Source organism: Mytilus trossulus, chromosome 7, assembly GCF_036588685.1.
Source record: "Mytilus trossulus isolate FHL-02 chromosome 7, PNRI_Mtr1.1.1.hap1, whole genome shotgun sequence".
Lineage (NCBI taxonomy): Eukaryota > Metazoa > Mollusca > Bivalvia > Mytilida > Mytilidae > Mytilus > Mytilus trossulus.
In genome coordinates, this window is record NC_086379.1 from 4803911 (window position 1) to 4829616 (window position 25706).

Genomic DNA, 25706 nt, shown 5'->3' on the forward strand with positions numbered 1-25706 from the left:
CGATATGGGGAAAATATCACTCACCTCAAGTTCAAGAAAAACAATTTTCATTGTGTAAGTGATTCTTGGTGTTGAAAGATTTCAGAAATCATGAACTAAACTTTATCTTATAAAAAATATGTTGTATGATTGCCAATGAGACAACTCTCCACCAGAGACCAAATGACATAGAAACTAACAATTATAGGTCACCGTACGGTCTTCAACAATGAGCAAAAACCATACCACATAGTCAGCTTTAATAGGTTCCGAAATGACAAATATAAAACAATGCAAACCTCAATTACGTACAAAAATGAACGAAAAACAAATATGTAATACATCAACAAACGACAACCACTGAACTTCATGATCCTGACTTGGGACAGCTTGTTTGTAGTTCTTTTGTGTGATGAATGCAATAATATTGAAGGTCGACTTGTTACTCATTTTTTTTCCTGCAGGAAATATTAATTCTCTACCGTATTATTAGAATAAAATTAAGCAAAAACTCCTAGAAAAGTTTAATAAATTAGTTGAACATATGAACAATACTGCTTATGTTAAAAGAAAGATTACAATACATGTATTGCAATACAATTAAATGTGTCATTTCATGTTCAAACCGACCCGTCAGTTTCGTGCTGGCATAGACATCTTTCGTATGAGTGATATTTTTCGAGGCAATTAATAAGAACTATTACATTAGCGGATCCAGGGGGGGGGGGGGGGGGGGGGGGTCCGGGTGTTTGAACCCTCCTCTTTTTGGCCGATCAATGCATTTGAATGGGAACATATAGTTGGACCCCCCCCCCCCCCCCCTTTTGTCCTGAGTTGGGACCCCCCTTTTAATATGGCTAGATCCGCCCCTGTATTATATGTCAGAGGAAAGACTGTGGTGCTCGCGGAGTCATATTAAGTTTTGTTGACTGTTTAAATCTACATGTACATTAGCACGTAAACAAAATACAGCGCTGCTTCCCAGTTTAGTTGAATATGCCATAACATTAGTCATATAATTCAAACAAACGAGAGAAGAAAAGAGTTCTAGTGTTTCACAAGCTTTTAGCATTTATTATAAATTTAATTGAAATTCCAGCAACCTTTCACGTTGAAGTCCGTGAAAGTTAGAAGATACGAAAAAAAAAATCAAACGAATTTAACATTCAAACAAACTCATAAATTTGTTGCGAGTGTTTTTCTATTATATAGACTTTTTCAGATGATTAATTTAGTTTTATTTTATTTTGTGTCGTCGATTAGTTTGTTTTCCTTCAGAAGCATATTAACAATTAAAGTTAAAACAAAAATAATAATTTATAACTAATATCTACGCTTGTGTATTATGATGCGTTGTCTGTTTTCAAAGTTGGCGATTAAATTAATAATCTCTAAACTTTTATCACAAAATATTATATATTAAAGTGGCAAGTGCAATTTGAGGGATCAGCGTACCAATGTGACCTCTGTTTCGAGAAATGTCTAATCGTTGAACTATCATTAGTTATAATGAGGTTTCCTGATGCACTTGAGCCATTAAAAATCAAATACCTTGTTACTGTAGCTTACAGTACACAGATGTATTAGTATCGTATTTCACTTCATTGATAAAACACAATATTTTGTAGCTTAGACGATTTATAATGACACAGTTTATATATCTCTGCAGATTATAATGTATTTATAGCACACATATGGAAACAGATACGCATACGTCAATGTGATTGCATGAACAATTTGTCAATAGTTGTATTTATGTGCTGCAATTATACTATCTAATATTTTTCGATAATTAAAATACGAATCGAATATTTCCGCTTAGCTCTCATTTAAAATTCTCCCAAACAGAGGTATGCCATGAACAAGATCAGTTTTCAAAATCTTACACTTTAAGCTAATCTAAGTCATTCCCTCACCATTTATACCGTCAGAGCATATATTTTCATCAGCAGGACTGTTAGTTACAAATAAAGTTGAGAATTAGCCTCATCCCAGGCACAGTTGTCAAGTTACTACTTTTAGATCAGACAAATTCAATGCACCTTATGTCGATCCTTAGAAAATTATAAAAGTCATCAGTGATCATCAGTTAGTTCAAACATCACCCCTTTGTTGATTATTTTAAAAATGTGTTTTTTACGGTCCCGTAATACTGTTGTTTGAGTAATAATTTTTCTATAGATATGACTTAATTACTGGATTAGATAATTGTCAGTTTACATAATAAAATAAGAACATGTATGTCATGTATTAAATAAGCTTTTAATTATGATTTATATGGTATATAATTCATATTATCTAGTCCATTGTTATAATGTTGAGGGTTTTACGTTTATAAGTCCTTAAATTCTTTATTGAAAAGCACTTTACGCCCATATGAGCCAATGGCTTAAAACATTATACATAATATACAGTTTACATATATAAAACAATGAAAAAGACAACGACCCACAATACATAAAATGGATATACAATGTAGTTTTGTGTTTCCATTTTGTAAATGTTTTACCGAGCGAGTACTCTTAACCGAGGTAACATCCCTTCATGTTATTATATATTTTTTTCCATTGTATTTAAGAAAACAGTAAATAGATTTCATTTGTCTCCCTTTTTTTTTTTAGAGAATCAGTTTCAAAATATAGTTATCTCCCATCTTAAATTTAGCCTGTTAGTCAAAGGGAGACAACTTTAATTTTCCACAAAAATTACGGAATTCCATAATATTATGGAGTTCGCTAAGTGCCCCGACTGTAGTGGTGGAATCTGTTTCTCTAATGATTTTTTTCCTTCTTTTTCAAAGATTTAAAGAAAGTTGTGTACTTGTTATGTGACGTCATCAGGCATGGTCGCCTTTTTTCATTACGTCACAATAGGAAAATTCAGAAAAAACAAAGAAAATTTTACATCACAATAAAATTTCTATCAATCATTTGCTGAGAACAAATTTTTCACTCAAGATTAGAAATATTTTTTCCCACACCGGTCATGAAAATTAGAGAAATACACACATTCATGGATCATCAATATGTTGATACTTGTATCTTGACATTGCACAATGTTGTGTGTCTCTGACTGTTTATGAAGCCTTTACACTAAATCTATTGGATGTTGGATGTAAACTGATTGAATATTTAGTCTTAGATGCATGATATTTTTCTTTGTTGTTAATAGCTTTGAACTAAATGTCAGTAACTGCTAGAAGTCTTAAGATCAAGACTTAGTGTATTTGTTGGGATATACAAGAACCCAGCCATCTCCACCCTGTTTTTTTAGACGATCTGATTAGTTAAGCCTTTTCAACTGAGTTTTATTGTTCGATCTTATGTTGTACTGTTACACAACTGTACCATGTAAGGAGAGGGTTGGGATCCCGCTAACATATTTAACTCCGCAATACTCTGCATATATGTGCCTGTCCTTGATCAGGATCCTGTTGTTCTGTGGTTTTCGTTTGTTGATGTATCACATCGTTCATTTTTTGTACATATGTAAGGTGGTTTGTTTTCTCGTTTGATTTGTTTTACATTTATCTTTTAGGGGCCTTTAATAGCTGACTGCGGTATTGACTTTGCTCATTATTGAAGGTCGTACGTGACAATAGTTGTTAATGTCTGTGTCATTTGGTATGTTATAAAGAGTCGATTATCACATCTTCTGTATATGTACAATCAGATTTTATAGTGGATGTAAATTGATAAATTGATCACGGCATTTAACAGATAGTGTTGGCATAAATGATAAAATTAAATTATGATATACGACTTTCATCGAATACCTACCTACACAACGATACAGAACTTCCATATACTTAGGCGTAGTACTACATGGATCACCAAACAAAGTAGTTGATGCTTTTAATGTACAAGAAGGTTTTCCATCACATCTATAATAATAATAACACATCACACAGTTGTTTGTTTATTTCATTGTATCAGTTTGAAAACACGATCTGCTTTAAAAAATAATGATACATCTACATGCAATATTAGTGTACAGTTTTTACTTATACTTATATTCGCAGCTATACTTTTTGGCACTAACGCGTAACAAAATACACGCAAAGAAATTAAACTTTTTACAGGTGTCAAATTAAGTAACTAAAAGCTGCATATCATTGTTCAAAATTCAGATGCAGTTTAGACTTCAGAGAGATTTGAATGCATTAAAAATTTAAGATGACTTTTTATTACTGTCTTATTATGTTTATTTCTAGTTAGAATTTTATATTGATTTGGAACTTTGCTGAAATCGTCCCTCTTTATTTGGGGATCTTAAATTAAGCCGTCTGCAGTATGGTTTTGCTTGTCATATTCTGACTCGTGTCGCCTTCTTCACAAGTCTTTTTATGCTGACACCATACAGTATATAACGTGAAATAAAGGCTGGCTAGGATTCTGCAGATACAGCGAAGTCTGCCTCATATCTTGACTTACATCTAGAGGTTTGCTCTTGACAATGATGGCCAGTTGAGAACATATATTTTACGACAAATGAGATTGTTTAAGTTTCACATTTGTGAGCTTGTTATTTTGAAATATCGAATATCAGCGCCCCGTTATAAGTTTGTCACTATGATCCAGGGCCTGTGTTTTTTTAAATTTCCATTGCCTTGATAGAATGTTGCTTATCAAAAGCTTAAAAAAGCTTATCAAAAAAGAGTTCATGTGCCAATGAAGAAATCACTCCTTCGAATATTTTACGGACGACAGCACGAGTTCGTTAACCAATATGTTCCAATCACTGTGTTTTACTAGCATAAACAACATGACGGTTGCCGCATGTGAGTCAGGATCTTCGTAGTCTTCGGAAGAGATAACCCCTTAAGCTGTGTTTGTAGGGTTCGTGTTGATCACTCTATGTATCTATGTTGTATGTTCAATACTGTTCTTTTCAGCTTTTTTATTTTATATTTTATTGCAATTGCGTCGTCAGATTATTTCAAACATACGAGTTTGAATGTCCCTTTTGTAATTGTAGAATAAAATGCTGACAGACAAATCGTATGTTATTATTTTCGGTTGTTTTGTCGAAACATATGACGGGTAGAAGATTGAGATATTAATCTTTTTATTTCGAATGGTTGATGGCTTGATTTTTTGTTTAACATTGTCGTTAATCAAAATAGGTTGAATTTGACAATCTACTAGGGTGAAACATTAATTAGTTTTTTGATTTATTACCGGGCGTTGAGATGCTTCTTTTGGTTATTCCTTATATTTCTATCTTATTTCTGTTAATATTTTTTTTTCTACTCTTTACATTTTTAAACCCTTCATTCTCCTCTATGCTTAATGTTCTAGTTTGTCTTTTTTTTTTTTTTTTTTATCTATTCTGTATTTCACCTCTGTATTCGGCAACGTATTCTCTGTTCGGTTAATCCCACAACTTACCTTTCTGATGCAATAGCAAATGATCCTCTAGCTGAACATTGTAAATCCCATTGTGAGGACGGCGTAGACCATGAGTTTGGATGGCATAAATATGAGGTAAACCGCCCATAACTGGCACCGATTATTCTGAGAATATCATTGGATGATGAACAGTTTAGCCGCATGATAGTGTTTCCACAAGCAATAAAAGATTTGTGTTGAATAGAATTAAAAACTGCAATGAAATGTAACAAACTTAATAACATGAATATGGTTGATATATATTCAGATGTGCATCACAGTCACATAGTTGGTGTCTAAATAATCTCTCCAAATGAAAATTCTTACCATTTTAGTGAAATTTGTCATTGTTTGTCATTTGGGACGTTGTGAGGTTACCATAATTTAAAACACAAGAACATATGCGCCGAATCTGTTATGTCAATACTTTTAAGTTTACGTATTTATGTATGAAAATCAAAATAAAATATGGTGCAATATGTTATATTTCCAATGCACTGTACACGTTATGAATTTATTAAAGAGTGTTAAAAATTATATTGCAATAATTTACGGATGTTAGCAATCGTACATGATGAAAAATAAATCTGGGAATATAACGTACTATTGAATCTACATTATGAATACAGAAATGGTGATTGAGAAAGTTTTGCTCTTTCGGCAGAGAAAAAAATATAGGCCTATAGAATGGTAACTACATATTAACTTAAAAAAGAGTTTTAAAAATAACCACAATGCAATTTTTAAACAATGGCAAAAACACGCATATTCTGCCTCTTAGTGCAAATGATTGTTCTGTATACAAAATTTGTTTGACGTAATAGATCATCAGCCTGACAGATTAGATATTACCTCTCATTGGAAAACGTAAGTAAGACATACCTTCTGCTGCTGATGATTTAATAATACATATCCAAAAATATTGGAACAATGACGCGTGATGCATTCTTATTGAGGAAAACAGGATTAATGTAAATACAGAGTACTTGATTTATTATGTGTAAAAAATATTAAGTGACTCTTAAAAACAGGATACCAAAATGCCATTTATAGCATCTTATGTAGAGCTCAACTTGTGTTAACATATGTTTAGTTATTTTTAAAATCATTACTTTAATATCTATTTTAATCTATGATTTGTATTAACGTTTGTGTATGTTATTTATTTCTTAAACCCGATACACATATATGCATTCAGTCAAGTTTTTAATAGTTTTCATAAAAAGTGTAAAGGACCATAAATGATAAGGCAGATTTTATAAGTGCATTTTAAACTATAGATCTCGGAGTATTTTCTATTTCTCTAACCTACAAAAACCGCCTAACTAGGAGTTGTAGTTCCAATATTCCCAGGAAACTTGACTTTTAAGTATCCGTCGCGTCCGAAATATAAAAATGTTAAAATGAGAAATAATAATGATACAAAAGTTTCTTCATTGCTTTATTTAAAATCTCCACAGCATCTGCCCATTTATATTGTATCTAATAAATTAAAAGATCATTTATATTGTATCTAATAAATTAAAAGAACATTTATATTGTATCTAATAAATTAAAAGGGGATTCATATTATATTCTTAAAATCAAAAGAAACATTTATATTTAAGAATTGAATGCTTCTTTTTGTAACTTTATTGTGGGGTAAAAGCGTTGACCGAAGTTTATTTTGTATGAAGCGCGGAAGCGCTTTATTCTAAAACATAGCGCACGGTCAACGATTTTGCAGCCCTATGAAGTTGCAAAAAGAAGCTTTCACGATATTTATCAAGTTATTGAATTTATCTCCGCACTTTATTGTGGGACCTCGTGTCATCGTGAATTATAAATTGTGTTTTGTAATTAAGTTGCTTAAGGAATAACGCGAGATTGCATTGTAGCCAATCAGAATAACGTATTATAATGAAACATACATCTAATATAACTATTGTATATAATCAATTGAATAAACATTTACATTGTATCTGATAAACTAAAAGAACATTTTGAACAAAACCATAAAAGTGTTTGGTCATTTTTAGCAGAGGTCATAAACTGTTCTGTCAAACCTATCTGTTAAACGATGGAATTTACCAACACAGTCACACGACGACTACATAAGCCCATCAAATCTTCATAAATAAATAATGTTATCCTATGGGTTCTATGTTTATATCAATTCTCAATGATCTGCAACTTCGTATTTTTGATTGACGTTTTTACTTTTTTAATTTTTCGAGCGTTATTGATGAGTATTTTGTTAAGGAAACGCCCAACTAGAGTTTTCTTGTGTAATGCAGGGGTTGTGTTCTCGAAAGTATCCTAAGATTCGTCTTATGTCAGAGATAAGACCAATTGCAGGATGGACTTAGGATTACTTTAGGACACTCTTAAATTGTGTCTCGAAACTGTGTTAGAATTAGACGCATCTTATGATCCTCAATGCTCTTCAACTTTGTACTTGTTTGGTGTTATAAAATTTTTGCTATGAGCGTTACTGATGAGTTTTATGTAGATGAAACGCGCGTCTGACGTACTGAATTATAATCCTGGTACCTTTGATAACTATTTACACCACTGGGTCGATGCCACTGCTGGAGGACGTTTCGTCCACGAGGTTATCAACAGCCCAGTAGTCAACACTTCGGTGTTGGCACGAATTTCAATAATGTGGTCATTTCTATAAATTTCCTGTTTACAAGACTTTGAATTTTCGAAAAGCTAAGGATTTTCTTATTCCAGGCATAGATTACCTTAGCCGTTTTTGACACAACTTTTTGAAATTTTGGATCCTCAATGCTCTTTAACTTTGTACTTGTTTGGCTTTATAAAAATTTTGCTATGAGCGTCACTGATGAGTCTTATGTAGACGAAACTCTCGTCTGGCGTAGTAAATTATAATCCTGGTACCTTTGATAACTACTTATGTCAGGACGTCCTAAACATATTATGCGTTAAATACATTTCAGTTAAATTAATTGTTTGATAAAACATGTATGAAAGACGGAACCAATTAATAACATAGTTTACGAAATTTCATAATGACAGGAATGATATCAAATGTAATTATAAAATAATATAAAAAAGGATTGTGATTTTAACTGGAATACAAATGGTTGTGAAATGAAATTATTTAATTGGTAGTGTCATTGTATTGTAAAACACGGAGTTCAAAGTTTGAAATCATTCAATATCTTTTTATACGAATGAATAATTGATGGTGCGTTTCATTTCATGCTCATCTTCACGTAAAAAAGAATGAACGAAGTAAGGACGAAGGTATGATGATCTTAAGACACCTAATTAGGTGTCCTAAAGTTAGGACGAAAAATGTAATATATCCTAAGTTGTGAGAGCTTCGAGAACACGACTTAGGGCAAAGACTTGTAATAAGATGGTTTTAGGACACGTCCTATTCCTAAGATAGCTTCGAGTACACCACCCCTTTTTTTTTTGATGAGTTTAGTGTACCCATTTTTAAGATAAATATACTTAGACTATTATTCATGTTAAGCGTGAGATCATATTCTATTTTAGCAATAATGATAACTTCCGTATGTATTACTTCCTTATTATAGTCACGGGAGAAGTCGTATCACAATTCAGTTATCTATAATTACAATCCACTTGTATTTTCTTCCTGACTGTTAACTTTAATGACAAGTCTTTATAACAACATAATGTATGGCAATTTTTGTAAGATGTTCGGACTCCTCGATTGTTTTCCTACAATTAAGGGTAAAGTATCCTACCGTTAACACCCATTTTTAATTTCATATAAGAATTAAATACATGTAGCTAATAAAAGGTCCTGTACAATAATTTTAGCAGATTCCAGTTTCCTTTTCCTTCTGTTTGGACCCAATAGTATATCAGGTAAAAGTCCAAATTAGCCTTTCCGCCATTTCAAAATCTGAATATTTCGAAAGGAGCTTCAAAACAAATTAATATTATTTAACTGTTATATTTTCCCATAAATAATGCTTTTCTTACTTACAGTGTTTACATGATAAACGTTAAATTCTAGATTTTTTTTTAATTTTCACTTTTTTTGTACATCCTTAACATTGAAAAGATTTATGAAATAAGATGCATAAATACTCAAAAATATTAACGTGATATGATGCATAAATACTATATAACATTGATAAGTTAAGATGCACAAATACTATATAACATTTATGAGTAAAGACAAATAAAAACTGGTTAACATTTATGAGATAAGATGTATAAATACTATAAAACATTTATGAGTTAAGATGCCTAAATACTATATTCCGGGTGCGGGAATTTCTCGCTACATTGAAGACCTGTTGGTGAACCTCTGCTGTTGTTTTTTATATGGTCGGGTTGTTGTCTCTTTGATACATTACCCATTTCCATTCTCAATTTTATAGAAAATTACTGAGTTGAAAAACATAAATACTATATAAAGTTGAGAATGAAAAAAAAAAAATCAAACAGACAACAACTCGATTAAAGAGTAGATAACAGATGAAGGCGACCAGTGGGTATTCAACGCAGCGAGATAATCCCGAAACCAGAGGTGGGCTTCAGCTAGCTCCTTAATAAAAAAATGTACCAGTTCAGTGAAATTGACGTCCAAACCATATAAATGAACTAAAGTGAAAAAAAAATATACAAGAAAAAGGCAAGCAACTCCTGACTTCGTACATGCCTCAAAAAGCGGCAGTGTTAAACATGACCATATGCGTATACTCATATAGTCCGACCATACGCGTATACTCATATACCATATGAGTATTATACTCGTTTTGGTTATTAACGGTCGGACCATATGAGTATTTTGACCATATCGGTATTTTTTCCAAAATGCAATAGAAACGTTTCAATAATACAATAATATTTATCTTTAAAAACATTTATAGTAACACAAAAATGTATTAACTTCACAATTATCAGGCTACATAATTTAAAAATTAAATATTGATGTCACAGTCAGTTGATCTTAGTTTTTATCTATAGTTGTATTATTGCATGTATGGTTCGAATGACATTTTCTTCCACAAGGTACCATAGATTTTCTGCATTTGCACATTTTGGTTGTGAACGAACCTTTTCAGTTATACCTTTTGCTTGCGAGTGACAAGCTAGTTTTCTTTGCAGCTGCGTGCAGTGATAATGAGGTCTCGTGCCATTCCGATGAGTCTACAGTGTTTTAAAGAAGCTCTAGATCTCCAATATCGAAACATGACTGCAGTACATCATATTCACACATCAAATTAAACAATGTATGGTCCTTGCCAGTGATGTCATTTACTTCACTGATGAGTCTCATGTAGACGAAACGCGCGTCTGGCGTATTAAATTAGAATCCTGGTACCAAAAAGTAAGTAAAATCAAATCTGTGAAACTGCTTATTTTATTAGTTTAGTATTAAAAGATAATAGAATGACTTTTTTTAATGACGTAACAACTAGAAGGGTCATACATGAGTTTAAAAGTATTTAAAGTAAACTTGTTGATACCCCGACCATACGTGTTAATACCCATATGGTCATGATCATACGCGTATGGTCCAAATACTCATATGGTCCGGAACAGACACTTTATTTTTATATTCAATTTATAAAGAAACATAAACGTGAAGCTTTGCCAGTACTTGTTGAACCTGCCAAAAAAAAATTGTAATGAAAGTAAAAAGAAAGGTTGAAAACGTTTTAATCAGTTCAAATGTATAACTATATTTACTAGGCTTCAAATGTTAAGTAAATCAAAGTTTCAAAGACCAGTCTGTACCAATATTTTTGTATACCTATACCAAACCTATTGCAACTACAATTTTCAATTACAAACTCGTTTTGCAGGATCTCGATATTGACGACTTCAAGTCTAAACCTCCTGATTGCACTTGTGCTAGTTCCCAATTCATATATAATCCTGCTGGCCACATTATTACGGGTGAACTTAACATTGTTAAAAACATAGACAATTCATTTGGAAACATATACCCTCACGACACTTACCAAAGAAGAAATCCTGGATAATCATAGGTCTGTTCTGTGTTCCTTTGGAATTTCAACCAAAGATGAAAAACTGGATCTTCCATCACTGTATTGGATACCTAAACTACATAAGCGTCCTTACAAACAACGGTATATTGCTCCACGAAACCTCGTTCTAAATTATTAACATCTATTTTATCAGCAATCAAAAACGGGCTTCAAAGTTATTGTGAAACTGCCTATTCTAGAGGTGGCGTGAATCAGATGTGGATACTTAAAAATTACAAAGATCTTTTATAGTACATACAATCTAACTCTCTTTCATCTTGTAACAGTATTAAAACATTTGACTTTTCTACACTTTACACAAGTATTCCACATTCCAAACTAAAAGACAAATTGAAGGAGTTAGTATTACTTTGCTTCATAAAAAAGAATGGCCAACGTAGATACAATTATCTCGTCTTAGGGAGGGATAAATCGTACTTTGTAAAGAATCACTCTGATTCAAACAAAAAATTATCTGAAACCGATATTATCACGATGTTTGATTTCTTGATTGATAACATATGTGTTACGTTCGGAGGACGTGCTTTTCAACAGACTGTCGGCATCCCAATGTGAACAAACTGTGCCCCTCTACTTGCTGACTTGTTTCGTTATTATTATGAGGCTGACTTCATGCAGGAACTTCTTAGGAAGAAAGATAAGAAGTTAGCAATATCCTTTAACTCTACTTTCCGCTGTATAGATGACGTCGTTTCACTAAACAATTCAAAATTTGGTGACTATGTGGATCGCATCTATCCCATCGAATTGGAGATAACGGATACTACAGACACAGTTAAGTCGGCTTCATATCTTGACTTACATCTAGAAATTGACAATGAGGGTCGGTTGAAGACAAAACTTTACGACAAAATAGATGATTTCAGCTTTCCAATTGTGAACCTTCCATTTCTAAGTAGCAACATTCCAGCACCTGCATACGGGGTATATATCTCCCAATTGATACGATATTCCCTTACTTGTATTTCCTATCATGATTTTCTTGATAGAGGGTTACTGCTCACAAGGAAGCTATTAAACCAAGAGTTCCAAATGGTGAAGTTGAAATCATCCCTTCGTAAATTTTTAGGACACCATCACGAGTTGGTTGACCGTTATGGAATAACCGTTTCACAAATGATATCGGATATGTTCCTTACGTCGTAACTACAATCCCCTTCCCTTTCATGAATTTGACCTACCGAATTAGACTGTTTTACGACGGGTTCCGCATGTGGAGCAGGATATGCTTACTCTTCCGGAGCACCTGAGATCACCCCTAGTTTTTGGTGGAGTTCGTGTTGTTTATTCTTTAGTTTTCTATGTTGTGTCATATGTACTATTGTTTTTCTGTTTGTCTTTTTCATTTTTAGTCATGGCGTTGTCAGTTTGTTTTAGATTTAGGAGTTTGACTGTCCCTTTGGTATCTTTCGTCCCTCTTTTAAATCTGCCATTCTAACATATCACAAGCTAATATGCTTAGTAATACCCTTACGAATCATCTGAGATCACACCCAGTTTTTGGTAAGGTTCGTGTTGCTTAGTCTTCTTTGTGTTGTGGGTTTAACTTGGTCTTATAGATAGCTACACCTCTCACGTGTATGCCATTATCATAAAATTCACGCGAAAAAAAATTTCCATTTAAGAAAAAACATATTGATACTTTACACTTTGAGTAGGTAACAGCGTTAAACGTTAGCTATAACAGGATGAAAACTTATGTTGAGCTGATAAAGCTTTGTAAAATTATGTTAAAGTTTCAAGAAATTAAAACCGTTATATAGTTCTAACTGAGGGGTTGGATTCGATCATTGTATAATAGAATATTAGAGTGTTCTTTCGAAACATTAAAAAAAAAGACAACATGTGCATGAAGGTATACAAAAAACTATTTCAGTAGTAAAATATCGTTTTATGTGATAAAAAAAACCAGTGATCAATCCGGAGCACCTGATATAACCTCAGATTTTGGAGGGATTCGTTTTGCAGTTGTACCTCTATTTGTGACATTTTTACCTATTGTTTTCATTTTGTGCACACTTTGTTATCAATATAAAGGAATTTGATGCGCTTGTAATACAAGTAAGAGGCTGTGCACTTTTAAATCATCATCATTTGGTATTTTCAAGCAAAAACAGAAGTGTACCATCATATGATTATTTCCTCACCAATTATATTTTTACAGTCATATAAACCCAAAAATCAGGTTAAGAAAAAATGTTTAATTGAAGAAGCTTTTTGCTCCTCAGACATTGTCAGATATATCCATTCTTAAAGCTGAACATAATGACAAACAAGGTTGCAACTAAAAATAAACCAGTTAAAGTGTTCTTATTTTGTGAGTGGATTGAAGGCAGTGATTAATTTACCAAGAAAGCTACGTGTAGTATATAGACCGTTTTCTCCTTTGCATAACGGTTCGATCGGCATAATGTGTATTTCAGTACAATTGTCGGCAGAATTTGTACATGTTGTATTCCAGAGTTATCGCTTAACGATAGTAAAACCGTGTGTTTTCATTTTAAATGTCGTCAAAATTTCTATTTTAGAGTTATGGACAAATAGATAATAAAACCTATCATGGGCATTATAATTTTTGTCTCAATTATATTTTGGTTCGTATGGATAATAAATGCAACAACCTATGAAAGAAACAAATTACTGAGAAGTATAACTGTTGGAACTGAATATTATGATATCGGGACATTTCCAAAAGGAGCCTTTTTTCAGAAATATAAGTACAAAAACAATACATGAAATGGATGACAGTGTATAAGTATATGCAGAATCCGGTACTGTTTTTACAGACTCTGAAAAATATGCCGACTTGTTAATAAAAATACGAAATACGAATGGATCAAGACCAAAGGCAATAATTTTTTCAAGAGAGAATCTATGAGCATTCAAATGAAAGCCGAAAAACGCAGAAATGTATTCAAAACCCGGATATCCAGTTCATTATCATATAAACCGGAATATACCTGTATAATCAATCAAAGCTGGAAATTGTTGAAACAGCTATTGATACCAAAACATTTGCATCAATTGTTATTGGTTAGACGTCGGATATTTCCGTTACATTGTCGAACGTACAAAGAAGTTCTATATGTGATTTAATTGATTCGAAATATTATTTACAAGAGTATATGACAGAGATTTGGGAAAAGATTCAGTCGAATCCATTATTTCATCAGGTAATGTTTGGATTTGGATAAGTTTGATATTGGGTAAACCGGATACTCTAAAGTAATTCGAGACTCATTTTGAAAATAAAGTTGAATATAATTTATCACAAAGTTTAATAAATGACGATCAGCATATTTTATACGTGATGCATACGACCACGGAAAGGCAAAAACCTCCTATCAATATTGAAGTTCAACCATATATACCGGATAAAAACAGCAAGCCTGATCATAAATGGTTTCTCTTGGGGTACTTGGTGTACAATGAATTCAAATAAATGAAAGTATGAATCCAAAACAATATCTTGCAAACCCAACGGAAAAGATACACTTGTTATTGAAAAATTGATAATCGAAGAAATGCGCATAGTGTGCAATTGAATTGGTGTAATTAAACTAAGAAACATTTTAAACAAGTATTCATGAGCAAAAATTTAAACTAAATAAGAATACTATATGACATATTTAAGAAAACCATGTATACTGTTAAACGACGGTCCAAAGTTACAGAAGGGTTGGCGCCTACAGACGACTTGAACCCCGTCACATGTACGCAATTCTGTGTTTGTCGTTTATTGGTGTGTAACATATTTTTTTGGTTCTTTATTTTGTGTACAATTTAATAAGGCGTTTTCTTGTTTGGATTGTTTTATATTTGTCATTTCAAGGTCTTTTATAACTGACTATGCGATATAGGCTCATTGTTGAAAGCCAAATGGTGATCTATAACTGGCAATTATTGTTTACTTTGACCTGTTATGAGAGCTGTATATTTGCAAATATACCATATCTTCTGATTTTGATATCATTTTGTTTACCCATATAAAAGTTTGGTGAACAGGAACAAAAAAAAAATTAAAATATGTGAGGTTGTCCTCATTTAGTGTCCTCATTTAACCGGCTGAATGGTTTGACTCTGAAATATATTATGAAAATGAGATGTAGATAAACTTCTATGAAACAAAATAGCAGGACGAAAACAAATAAAACCGATGAAATGAAAACACAAACTTGGTTTTATGCTGTTGTCGATCGATTGTTGTAATTATTTTAACATGTTAATGCAAATATGATCTTTGTCATGACCTTTTTCAAAGGCTTGTATTCTAAACTATTCAACCAACATATTAAAAATGTATCATATGATTTAATGCTGCTTTTAAGTCTGATGAAACATTAAATTCGTACAAAACTTAAAAAAGTTTACGTATAATATGTATTTTAAAAACTTATTCACAATAGTTGTTGATGGTAATTTTATATAGTTAAGTCTTTGATTTTTGTTTAAATACAATTGATTAAATTTGACTTTGTTTGATGAAGACTCATGAAACCGGCAATACCCACGTAAGTAGTAAACAGATTGCCAGCACGACACGATATCATCTTAAATCAGTCGAATTTTGACATTGTGTCTTATACCATCATACAATTGAATCGCAGATTGACTGTGGAAGCATTGCACCAAAAGTGTCATACGGTTATTCAAAACAAAAATAATGTTGTTATTCAAGGTTACATAGTGGTTAATACAATTTAGAGCTTAATGTTTTTAGAATTTCCAAATAAATAGTTTTGTCAACCTATGTGATGTTGTAATTTATTGTGCAAAATCAAGTTTGTTTTGTACTATTCATTTCTTATATTTCATTTTGTACTGTGATGGTTTTTATATTTCATTTGACAGGAAACAAATGTGATAGAACTTGAAACTTTTATAATCCTAATCATTTATATTTTAAGGTTAGATACTTAATAAACTAATTGCCGAAAAAAGAGAAGCGGTAAATGTCTACAAAAATACAAGAATACTAAAGAGTAGAACACAGTCGAAAACAACATCTAGGTCTTTAAAGATAAGAGAAAATACCACTTTGGATGCGGGATTTCAACTGGCTCCTAATATAACGAAAACTCTACATTTCAGCGGAAAAGATCCCACATTAACTCCGAAACGAATTGATGAACTAAAATTTAAAAAACACATCCGGCTAACAAATACTAGAGGTTCCTGGTTCAGAACAGGTGGAGTTTAACAAGTTTTGATAGATATCAACTCACGTACTTCCCTTTACCATAATAATGTGCCATCTTTAATGACTTGAAAAGTGGGAAAAAATACCAAAGGGAGTACTATTAATTTAGAAATTTGTATGTGCAATTACTATTGCAATTTTGCCATTTTAGACTAACATGCAATTTGTATTTTCTATTTTTTTTATTCAAACTCATAAGTCAAGAACAAAATGACAATGCTATGGCTAAACCCAAAATGACAAACAGTTCACCAGTTCTACACAGAATTTTTTTTTTCAACATGAACTCCATCATATCTATGGTTTATATCAGTTGTTTCTGAATAAAAATTCTGTCAAAATATCACTAAATGGTTGTTACATTGTAACTACACACATAAATGTATCTATGCGCTATCAATTTTTACAATGAGTCAATATGTAAAAATGTTCTAAAAGTTTACTATAATATGATATACATACACATGATGAAGTTAGAAGTGTACAATAACAATCATACATATATATTAGGTAAAGCATTTATCTACCTTGAAATGAAAATTAAAAGAAAGATGATAGCACATTGAAAAAACGAAGCAAATTTTGAAGAATCAAATAGATACGAAAACCAGATAAAAAACTAAATAGACATAAAACAGTTTTCTCGTTTTGTTTATATAGATTAGACCGTTGGTTTTCCCGTTTTAATGGGTTTACACTAGTAAGTTTGGGGCCCTTTATAGCTTGTTGTTCGGTGTGAACCAAGGCTCCGTGTTGAAGGCCGTACTTTAACCTATAATGGTTTACATTTTTTAAATTGTTATTTGGATGGAGAGTTGTCTTATTGGCACTCACACCACATCTTCCTATATCTATATATTCAGACATTTAAGTTAATGTCGAAATCTTAGAATAGGGTAACATACATGAAAGGCAATTACAACAGCACTGGTATGTTAAAAGACGTGTCCCATTGAAAAAACTAAATGGTTTATACTTACAATTTTTTGGTTATAAATCAGCAAACATAAGATGAAAACCAGAGAAAACATCGTGTTGTGGTGACGCACTGCATAATAATATTTATCAGTTTACTGATAATACAGGTTTAATAAAAGAATCAAAGTTTAAATTCCGTATTTGTTCTCGATCCCCTCACCTTTCGAATTCTTAACGCTGTACGTGTTTGTGACCTTTTCACTGTGTGTCGTCACTATCATACGTATGTCACGTTTAGAATTTTCTAACGTTCGATATGGACGCTTGCTACAATCCAGTTCCATCCTCACCAGGGATAACGCCTCAAAAGAGAAATAGACACATTAATATAAAGTTACGTTATCGGTTATGAAAAAAGGCAATTTCGAATCGAAAATGACTAAATGTTGATAGTAAGAGACACAATGCCGCGTGACACCTCGTGTTATATTCCTATTTTGGGTCTTCTGGTAATCGGGACTGCCTCGCATAATTTATCTCTTATATCGGAAAAGGTGGAACATATTTTAGCTATTATTGATTACGTTATTTGTCGTCTGCCAGTGCAGAAGGATGGTCATGTAATACAAATTTATTTAAAGAACAGTTTATTCTTCAACTCGTTATCTGTATTTAGTTCCGCAGCCAAGTACACGATAATCTTGCGAAAAAGTACATTAATGTGATGACTATACGTCTTCTCCACAATGTAGCTGGAATACAAACATAACTGAGCGCATTGCGTTCATGCAAAAACCAATAATCATGCGGAGTTTCACCAAGATACAGAAGCCAATTCAGGGTAGGCGCTATTCTAACTGATCAGATATCGAGAATTATCAGTGCACAAAATTCCAAGATGAGATTGATCCACTGATTCAGCAAATATAATGGTATGTACATGTATATCCTTACAGGGGATCAATAATTCACCCCCTTTTTAATCAAAATGAGAGACTTGCTGAATGTAGTTTCGCACTTGACCAGTGGGAGCATTTCCCTAATTAGTCACGTTCAGAAATGCATTCCTAGTAAATTTGACCAAATTTGGGCTCATATTCCGAAAAAGATTAAGTAGAAAAATTGGAATGGAGAGCTGTTTTTTTTAATTTTAGGTATTGATTTTTGTCAAAATCGGCTAAAGATTTGACTTCAAATTCCTACTTGGATAGCGATTGATTGTGTTTTAAAAGGAGGTGCTCTTATTGTGAATAACGAGAGACAAGTTGTTTTAAGCGAATAAGATACTTGGATTTCGGCCTGAATAATTTAAATGGCAATAATTTCTGAATGACCGTCAAAAGCCCAAGAGTATTCAAGATATGTGCAAAGCATTCGAACGGCGGTTTTTATATGATCTAATGTCTGTTTAACGTCTATAAATCTGCAGAAAATAATTCTAAAAAAATTCATTTTACAGATAAATATTTTTTTCTTCATAGATATAGGAAGATGTGGTGTGAGTGCCAATGAGCCAACTCTCCATCCAAATAACAATTGATAAAAGTAAAACATTATAGGTCAATGTGCGGCCTTCAACACAGAGCCTTGGCTCACACCGAACAACAAGCTATAAAGGCTCCCAAAATTACTAGACTGAGTGTAAACCCATTTAAACGGGAATACCAACGGTTTAATCTATATAAAAAAAACGAAATACGAGAAAACGTATATATTACATAAACAAACGACAACTACTGTACATCAGATTCCTGACTTTGGACAGATGCAAACATTTGCAGCGGGATTAAACGTTTAAATGAATCCAAACCTTCTCCCTTTTTCTTAAACAATAGCATAACATCACATCATTGAAAAACACACGATAATATATCAATTGACAGACTTAACTCAATCAAAAAACGTAAATCAATGCACAATGAACGAATAAATTTGATCTGCGATATCTGAATGCAAATGCACTGTTAATAAAATATAAGAGACACACATTCAAGACCTAAAAGCAAACAAACAAGTTCAAACAAAGCCATGGCAAGACACCACTGAGAAATATTTAACCCTTCGAAAATATAGAGGTTAATGTATGATATATACGAACTATGACTATGAATATCATAATTTTGAACCATTAATAAAAAAAGTTACTCATTAGGTCTTTATGTTACTTCTATGTATTTGGATATAAGATACTCAATGGAGCTAGTAAAAGTAGTGTTCCATGCAAAACAAAACATTAGACATGTGCTTGAATCCTGTTTCATTGTACCATGTGACTTTAGTCATTTAAATAACTCTGGTCATGTAATTACTGAGCTTACTGTTTGCATGATTTTGTATTTTCATTGCATACAGAAAGCTCATTAAACACACGACCATAGTTATTTAAATCAGTAAAGTCACATGGTACAATGAAACAGGTTTAAAGCACATGTCTAATGTTTTTGTTATATACATGGTGTATATATTTGTATTGGAATTGGTATAGGTATTGGTCACATGACGTAGTAACGGTTGAGTGTGTTGACATAAAGCACATGATGTGTGTTAAAGTTTAGTTTGATAGGATGGCATATACCTTCAACGCCGGTTTTACGGGTATATGCGCTCATGAGATTCGTGTGAAGCATGATTAAGTATAACGCAAGGTGTTAGTTATAGAAAAATAAAGTTATTCGAAGTTTACCGATAGTTAACGTAGTAGCAGTTCGAGAATTCGTTAATATGTTTAACCACATACGCACTCCTGTTATGAATTGGTTATTGTTAATGTGGGTATATACAAATAATACATTATATTAAAAGGACACTAGCTGTCAAATTCATGGTCACCGATTTGGCTCAAATTCTAATATTTGATTTATAACAATGTACAACATTTATCCAAACTACCAAAAGTCTAAAATAAACAGTTTACAGAGCATTTGATAGATAATATGTAGGTTCGTTTCGTGTGTATTTCAGTCCAGACGCCATCTAATTAACTATCGATTTGACCTCAGATGACAATATGAGCGATGTAAACATAAACAAAGATATGAATTGATTAAACCAACCCGTGCAATTGGATTTTTACAGGTCTATTTGGTTTATTTTATAGATTAAAAATGTTTCCCATTGTTTTTAACCGTATTAAAATGAATTTATATGGGTCGAATCAGTAATCAAATGATTTACTGTAGTTTCACTTGCATTGTTGACATTCTTTTCTTTAAATAACCAGTACACGTACAATGCAGGGATAAAGGGATTAAGTAACTAAGGGATAAATTGAAGTTCACATGAATACGGATTTAATGAGGTCGAATTATTCACTTCAAGTGAATAAGTATTTATCAATGTTTCTCCGCTTAATTTGACAAAATTGAACCATTTTGGCTGCTAAAAGCGAAGTATTATTTCACTTTCATTTATATTGATTGAACAAAAACAATCTTACTTAAGATTTTTTTTATATATCTCGTAGCTAGTGCCCCTTTAATATGAATGTTTCGTCTTTTCATTACGCATTGTAAACATGGACTATTCGGAATGGATTGAGACACAGAAAGCACGTTTGAGGTGAAATTTCCTTGAAATGGGGCTTTACGGGTGTTTTCTAAGTCAAATTGGTGGACAGGCAAAGCTGTATTTAATTTACTGTGTTAGATTTTAAATTACCCAAACAGTTTTGTTTATACAACATGTGAATTTTTTATTTCAGTGTTCACATGTTCTGAAGAGCATTCTGTTGAAAAATCTTATATGTGAATTGGTCTGCAGATGACACTTCAGCATTAAAGTAAGTATCAACTATCATCTTTTTTTGGCCGCAAAAGTTAACAATATGCCATTGTGCCGTCTACATTTTGCACAGACAATAAATCATCTTAACACTTATTTGCCCTGGATTTATACACATCAGAATCCAGCCTCACATACTTAAACTTTATAATTCTTACCAATTATTTTGTGTACCAGCATTCCAAGGGACATAACCCTTTTTAAAAAACATTTTTAAGGTATTTTTTTATTACTCTCTCTCCCCATTTTCTAATGTAAAATACAAGAAAGTGGACTCTTTGTGTAAATCTATTAGAAATATACTGTTATGAGTAAATAAAAAGACTTTGATACCAGTAACAATAAATGATTGACTGAAAGGGAACCGTTATTTGTCACACTAAGCGAACAGACTAAAAACTCGAGTTACACATAAGGGCATCTAGAAACTTCCGTGTAGACTGTTAACATTTATAGAGACAGTTCTTTCAGCTAAACCACTTTAATTATTGATTTTATATTACATTTATTTCATTTTTGTGGGGAAATAATCACATTTGTTTTATTTTTTAGACAAAAGATATCGAGTTTTGATGAAAATGGAAGGGAGGAGGCAAAATGGACCAAAACAGACCAAAGCAGACCTTCAAATGAACTCTACAAGGTGCAATAAATTTGTTTATCATCTAAAAGTTGTCTTTTGTATTTTATTTAATTGTTTGAATGCATAGATCATGAGTTTCTGATCAGATATTAGTCAACACTGCATTTTATAATGATACACTGAAATTAGGATTTTTCGAAGAAATTAGACTGAAATTGCCGTAGGATATGTCTTTCGTTATAGTATTTTCTCTGAAACTATAGCTCTGACTGAGATAAAACTTGACAGTTATGCTTGAAATAACTTGCAATTGGAGGGAAAAGTTACATTAAGTTTATTTGACATTTAGGTGTTCTTTAGGTGTAATACCACCAAATCATGGTACGTCACATCCGAATGCATACAAAAGTAGGCCTTAAAAATATTCCCTTGAATTTGACAGATGTAGAAAATTAATCCTGCATTTCAATGCACTTGAATATTTCTGAGTCGTAAATATGCATGTTGGATATCTGAGAGCATCATTCTTTTTTTATTTGATGGTCTTCTAAAATATTTTGGAACGTTAAGGTTACATAGCTACCAAAGCAGGTAACCAGTAAATAACAGTGTAAAAAATGGGTTGTTTACTTCCGGTGATGATTATTTTCTTATATGCAATGAAATGTTGTGTGAAATTTTCACTGTATCACTGGAAAGGATTAAACATGCAAAGTATTTCTTTGGTTGAAATAAAGGTAAATACTGTACAATTTTTTTAAAAGTACCAATTTAACAAATACTAATAGGGAAAATCAATGGTGGTATTACACCTTAATCAAATGTTATGTTGAAGACGCGTAGCCGCCGAATCATCTGATCTCTCTTCTTTTAAAGTTCATGCGATTGCCTTAGTTTGACTGTTTTATAAATAAAGCCAACAGTAATATATCGCTGTTCAATATTCATAAATCGATAGAGAAAAAAACAAATCCAGGTTACAAACTAAAACTGAGGAAAACGTATCAAATGTAGGAGAACTACGACACAACAGAAACACAAAATTTAAATGTAACACACACAGAAACGAACTATAATATAGCAATGGCTATTTTCCTGACTTGGTACAGGGCATTTTAAGAAATACAAATAAATGGGAGAAAAAATAGGACACAGAAACAAACGAATAATAGCCAACAAAAAGTATCAGATTAAAATTTTAATACGCCAGACGCTCACCACGTCCACGCAAGACAAACCAGCGACGCTCAGATGAAAAAAGTTTGAAAGCCAAACAAGTTCAAAGTTAAAAACTACCGAGCACCAAAAGTTCTTAGAAGTTGTGACCAATACGGACAGTGTTATCCTCCTGGGACAACAACATCCTTATTATTTATTCATACTTTTGCAAACAGTCAATCATAGAAAATGACTGTATAGTGATATACATGATTAAACTGAAGTGGTGACTAGCTACATAATAGAAAATGGATACACTACATGAATACACAGCCGTGTTAGCCAAAGCCAGTACAACGCACAAAGTACAAAGTGACGTCAAATTTGAATTTCTAAAACGAGTTCCCAAAATTAAGAAAGAATTTGGATGAAATTCAAGATTAGATTTGTATGACTTATCTAACATTTATGAATAACAGTGAAAATTACAATATTATACTAATTAATTTAAAAAAAATAGCTTTGGTGGTGTTTCTATTGAATCAAACTGTAAACAATATATAGTGTAATTTCGTTGTTCCAAATTTATATGTAATAAACGAACTGGATGATTAATTACCTTTACCAGAAATCACGAATACAACAGAAATTTTACAGACGATTTACAGCTACAAACGTTAGAACATGTGACAAAATCCGATGACAATAACACATATAACATAAAAACTATATAAATGAATTTAGGATAAAAAAAAGTACCGTTACACGTCTGATACATTTGTAGCAATGCGAATTCACACTCAGCAAAACAGTCACAATCGGGAATAAATCACCTTCGGTTATAAAAAAAGCAGCCGACGTAATGACAAACCGCTCAATCTAACACATGTTGAAAATGTCCATAATCAGTTTGGACACAGATACATCGAATGGATCAACCAATTTGCGATGGTGTCCCGTAAAATTTACAGAGTTTCCTGTTTAAATCTGTCCTTCTCATAAATTTGTTAGAGCAGTTTCTGCGTTATGAGCACACTCCTGTATGGGAAATCCGTATAGTGAGATGCACGAGAATAACGTATCAATTGAGATATGTAAACACCATACCAATTGACAGAGGATATGTAACTGCTGAGAATTGTGAAATTGATAATTGGGAAGTTGGAATCGTCCCGTTTATCATAGATTTTCGTATAAAGTCGTCCATCTGTGTCAATATTGAGGAATAGCTCAAGGTATGAAGCAGTCCTTCTAGTATCAGTAGTGTTCTTAATTTCAAGTTAACTGGGGTGTATGAGATGCAAGTATTGGCCGAAATATGGGTTATTTAATAATAGGACATCATCAATATATCGGAAAGTAAAATTAAAGAATTTCGCAAGGTACTTTTTCTGTTTGTCTTTTTATGAGATGGTGAGGTCGATCTTTTTACTGAGCATGGGGAGTAGTAGTGTAAATCTTAGAAAAATCAAAAGTCTTATGTTGCTGCAAAATTGCAAAGATTGTGATCGAAGACAAAGCAGTAGATCTTTCTATTTTTTGAGAATCCAGATATATGGTTAACACCACTGGTAGAATATATCTCATCACAGTATATTTGAAGCCCATCTTCAACTGCAGAAAGAATAGTAGTCAGTACTTTAGAAAGCTGTTTTGTCAATCATTTTGATGATCCTGCTATGTATCGTTCTTTATATGGAGTTTTATGTAGTTTATGTATCATGTATAATGATGGTAATTTGTTTTCGTTTTCTTTGATATTGATAACAAAAGAAAAAGGACTGGTTAGTGATTTTGTAAAATGTCGTCCTTGCTTAATGATGTTAAAGAATATGTAGGATTACCAGTTGTTATATTTATTTCAAGCTCTGTTGTGAGACATTGCAAATAATGGTTTTTACATATAAAGACACTATCATTAACGGCTTTATGTGCTGGAACAACGACATATGTTTAACATTGATGTGTCTCTGCTTATTCGAGTAATCAGATTTGCACATCTCTCATTTATCATTTCCTTTATTTCTAACATGATAATTTCATGACGTGACCCAGATTAAATGCAACGGTCTGAACATGCTTTTCGTAAACATTCATGAACTGAGCAAAACGGAAAGTTTCATTGTTTTATTATCGTTATAAATTATGAATCTTACGTTTTCAAAACTGATGATCAAACTACATGTTAAAATCAGCATTTTGTAATAAAAGTGCATGCGTGTCCCTCAATTTGATAAGCTGATGGTTAAATAGTGTATGAAACATTTGTAAAATATCACCTCAATATGACCCCTGGATGAGTGTGTTAAGATCCTACACAGCGTTTAACAGATCTTACACATCAAGGATAAAAACCAAGATTAAATTATATTGATTCAGTTATAGCAATATAACGGAGATATGTTCTTCTCATATATATATCATTAGATTTCGATTTAAAACATGTTTTCGTCCAAATGCATAACGAAAAATTACATACTGACTATGACATTTGCTGTTAATGTTAAGAAAACGGCATACGTATATTGATGCAACATTCAAATTACACTGCAAACATATTATGAGACAGGCATTACCTGTAAATGTGGACGAATTAAGTCTGTGTGAATTATTTTTTGTAACCTAAATATTTGTTAAAAACAAAAGAAACGGAAATACCGTAACGTTTCCGATTTTGGTTCTGTTGT

The 25706-nt window shown here is 32.3% G+C and overlaps 1 protein-coding gene, 1 long non-coding RNA gene and 1 pseudogene across 2 annotated transcripts in view; 2 read left to right on the forward strand and 1 right to left on the reverse strand.

The window, feature by feature from the left end:
• Window positions 1-6359, reverse strand: part of LOC134726116 (latrophilin Cirl-like) — a 28741-nt gene extending 22382 nt beyond the window's left edge. Inside the window, exons 1-3 of the mRNA XM_063590514.1 lie at window positions 6252-6359; window positions 5370-5583; window positions 3759-3862 (exon numbers count right to left, since the gene is read on the reverse strand). Of these exons, the coding sequence (XP_063446584.1) occupies window positions 3759-3862; window positions 5370-5583; window positions 6252-6315 (382 nt within the window). The 5' untranslated portion in view covers window positions 6316-6359. The remainder of the gene's footprint in view (window positions 1-3758; window positions 3863-5369; window positions 5584-6251) is intronic.
• A 7286-nt stretch (window positions 6360-13645) lies between these two features.
• LOC134726117 (uncharacterized) lies at window positions 13646-18122 on the forward strand (annotated as a pseudogene).
• Window positions 18123-21003: 2881 nt separating this feature from the next.
• On the forward strand, window positions 21004-21842 carry LOC134726774 (uncharacterized). The gene is made up of 3 exons (XR_010108635.1): window positions 21004-21056; window positions 21199-21276; window positions 21831-21842. It is a non-coding gene; the product is annotated as an uncharacterized LOC134726774 (long non-coding RNA).
• The last annotated feature ends 3864 nt before the right edge of the window (window positions 21843-25706 follow it).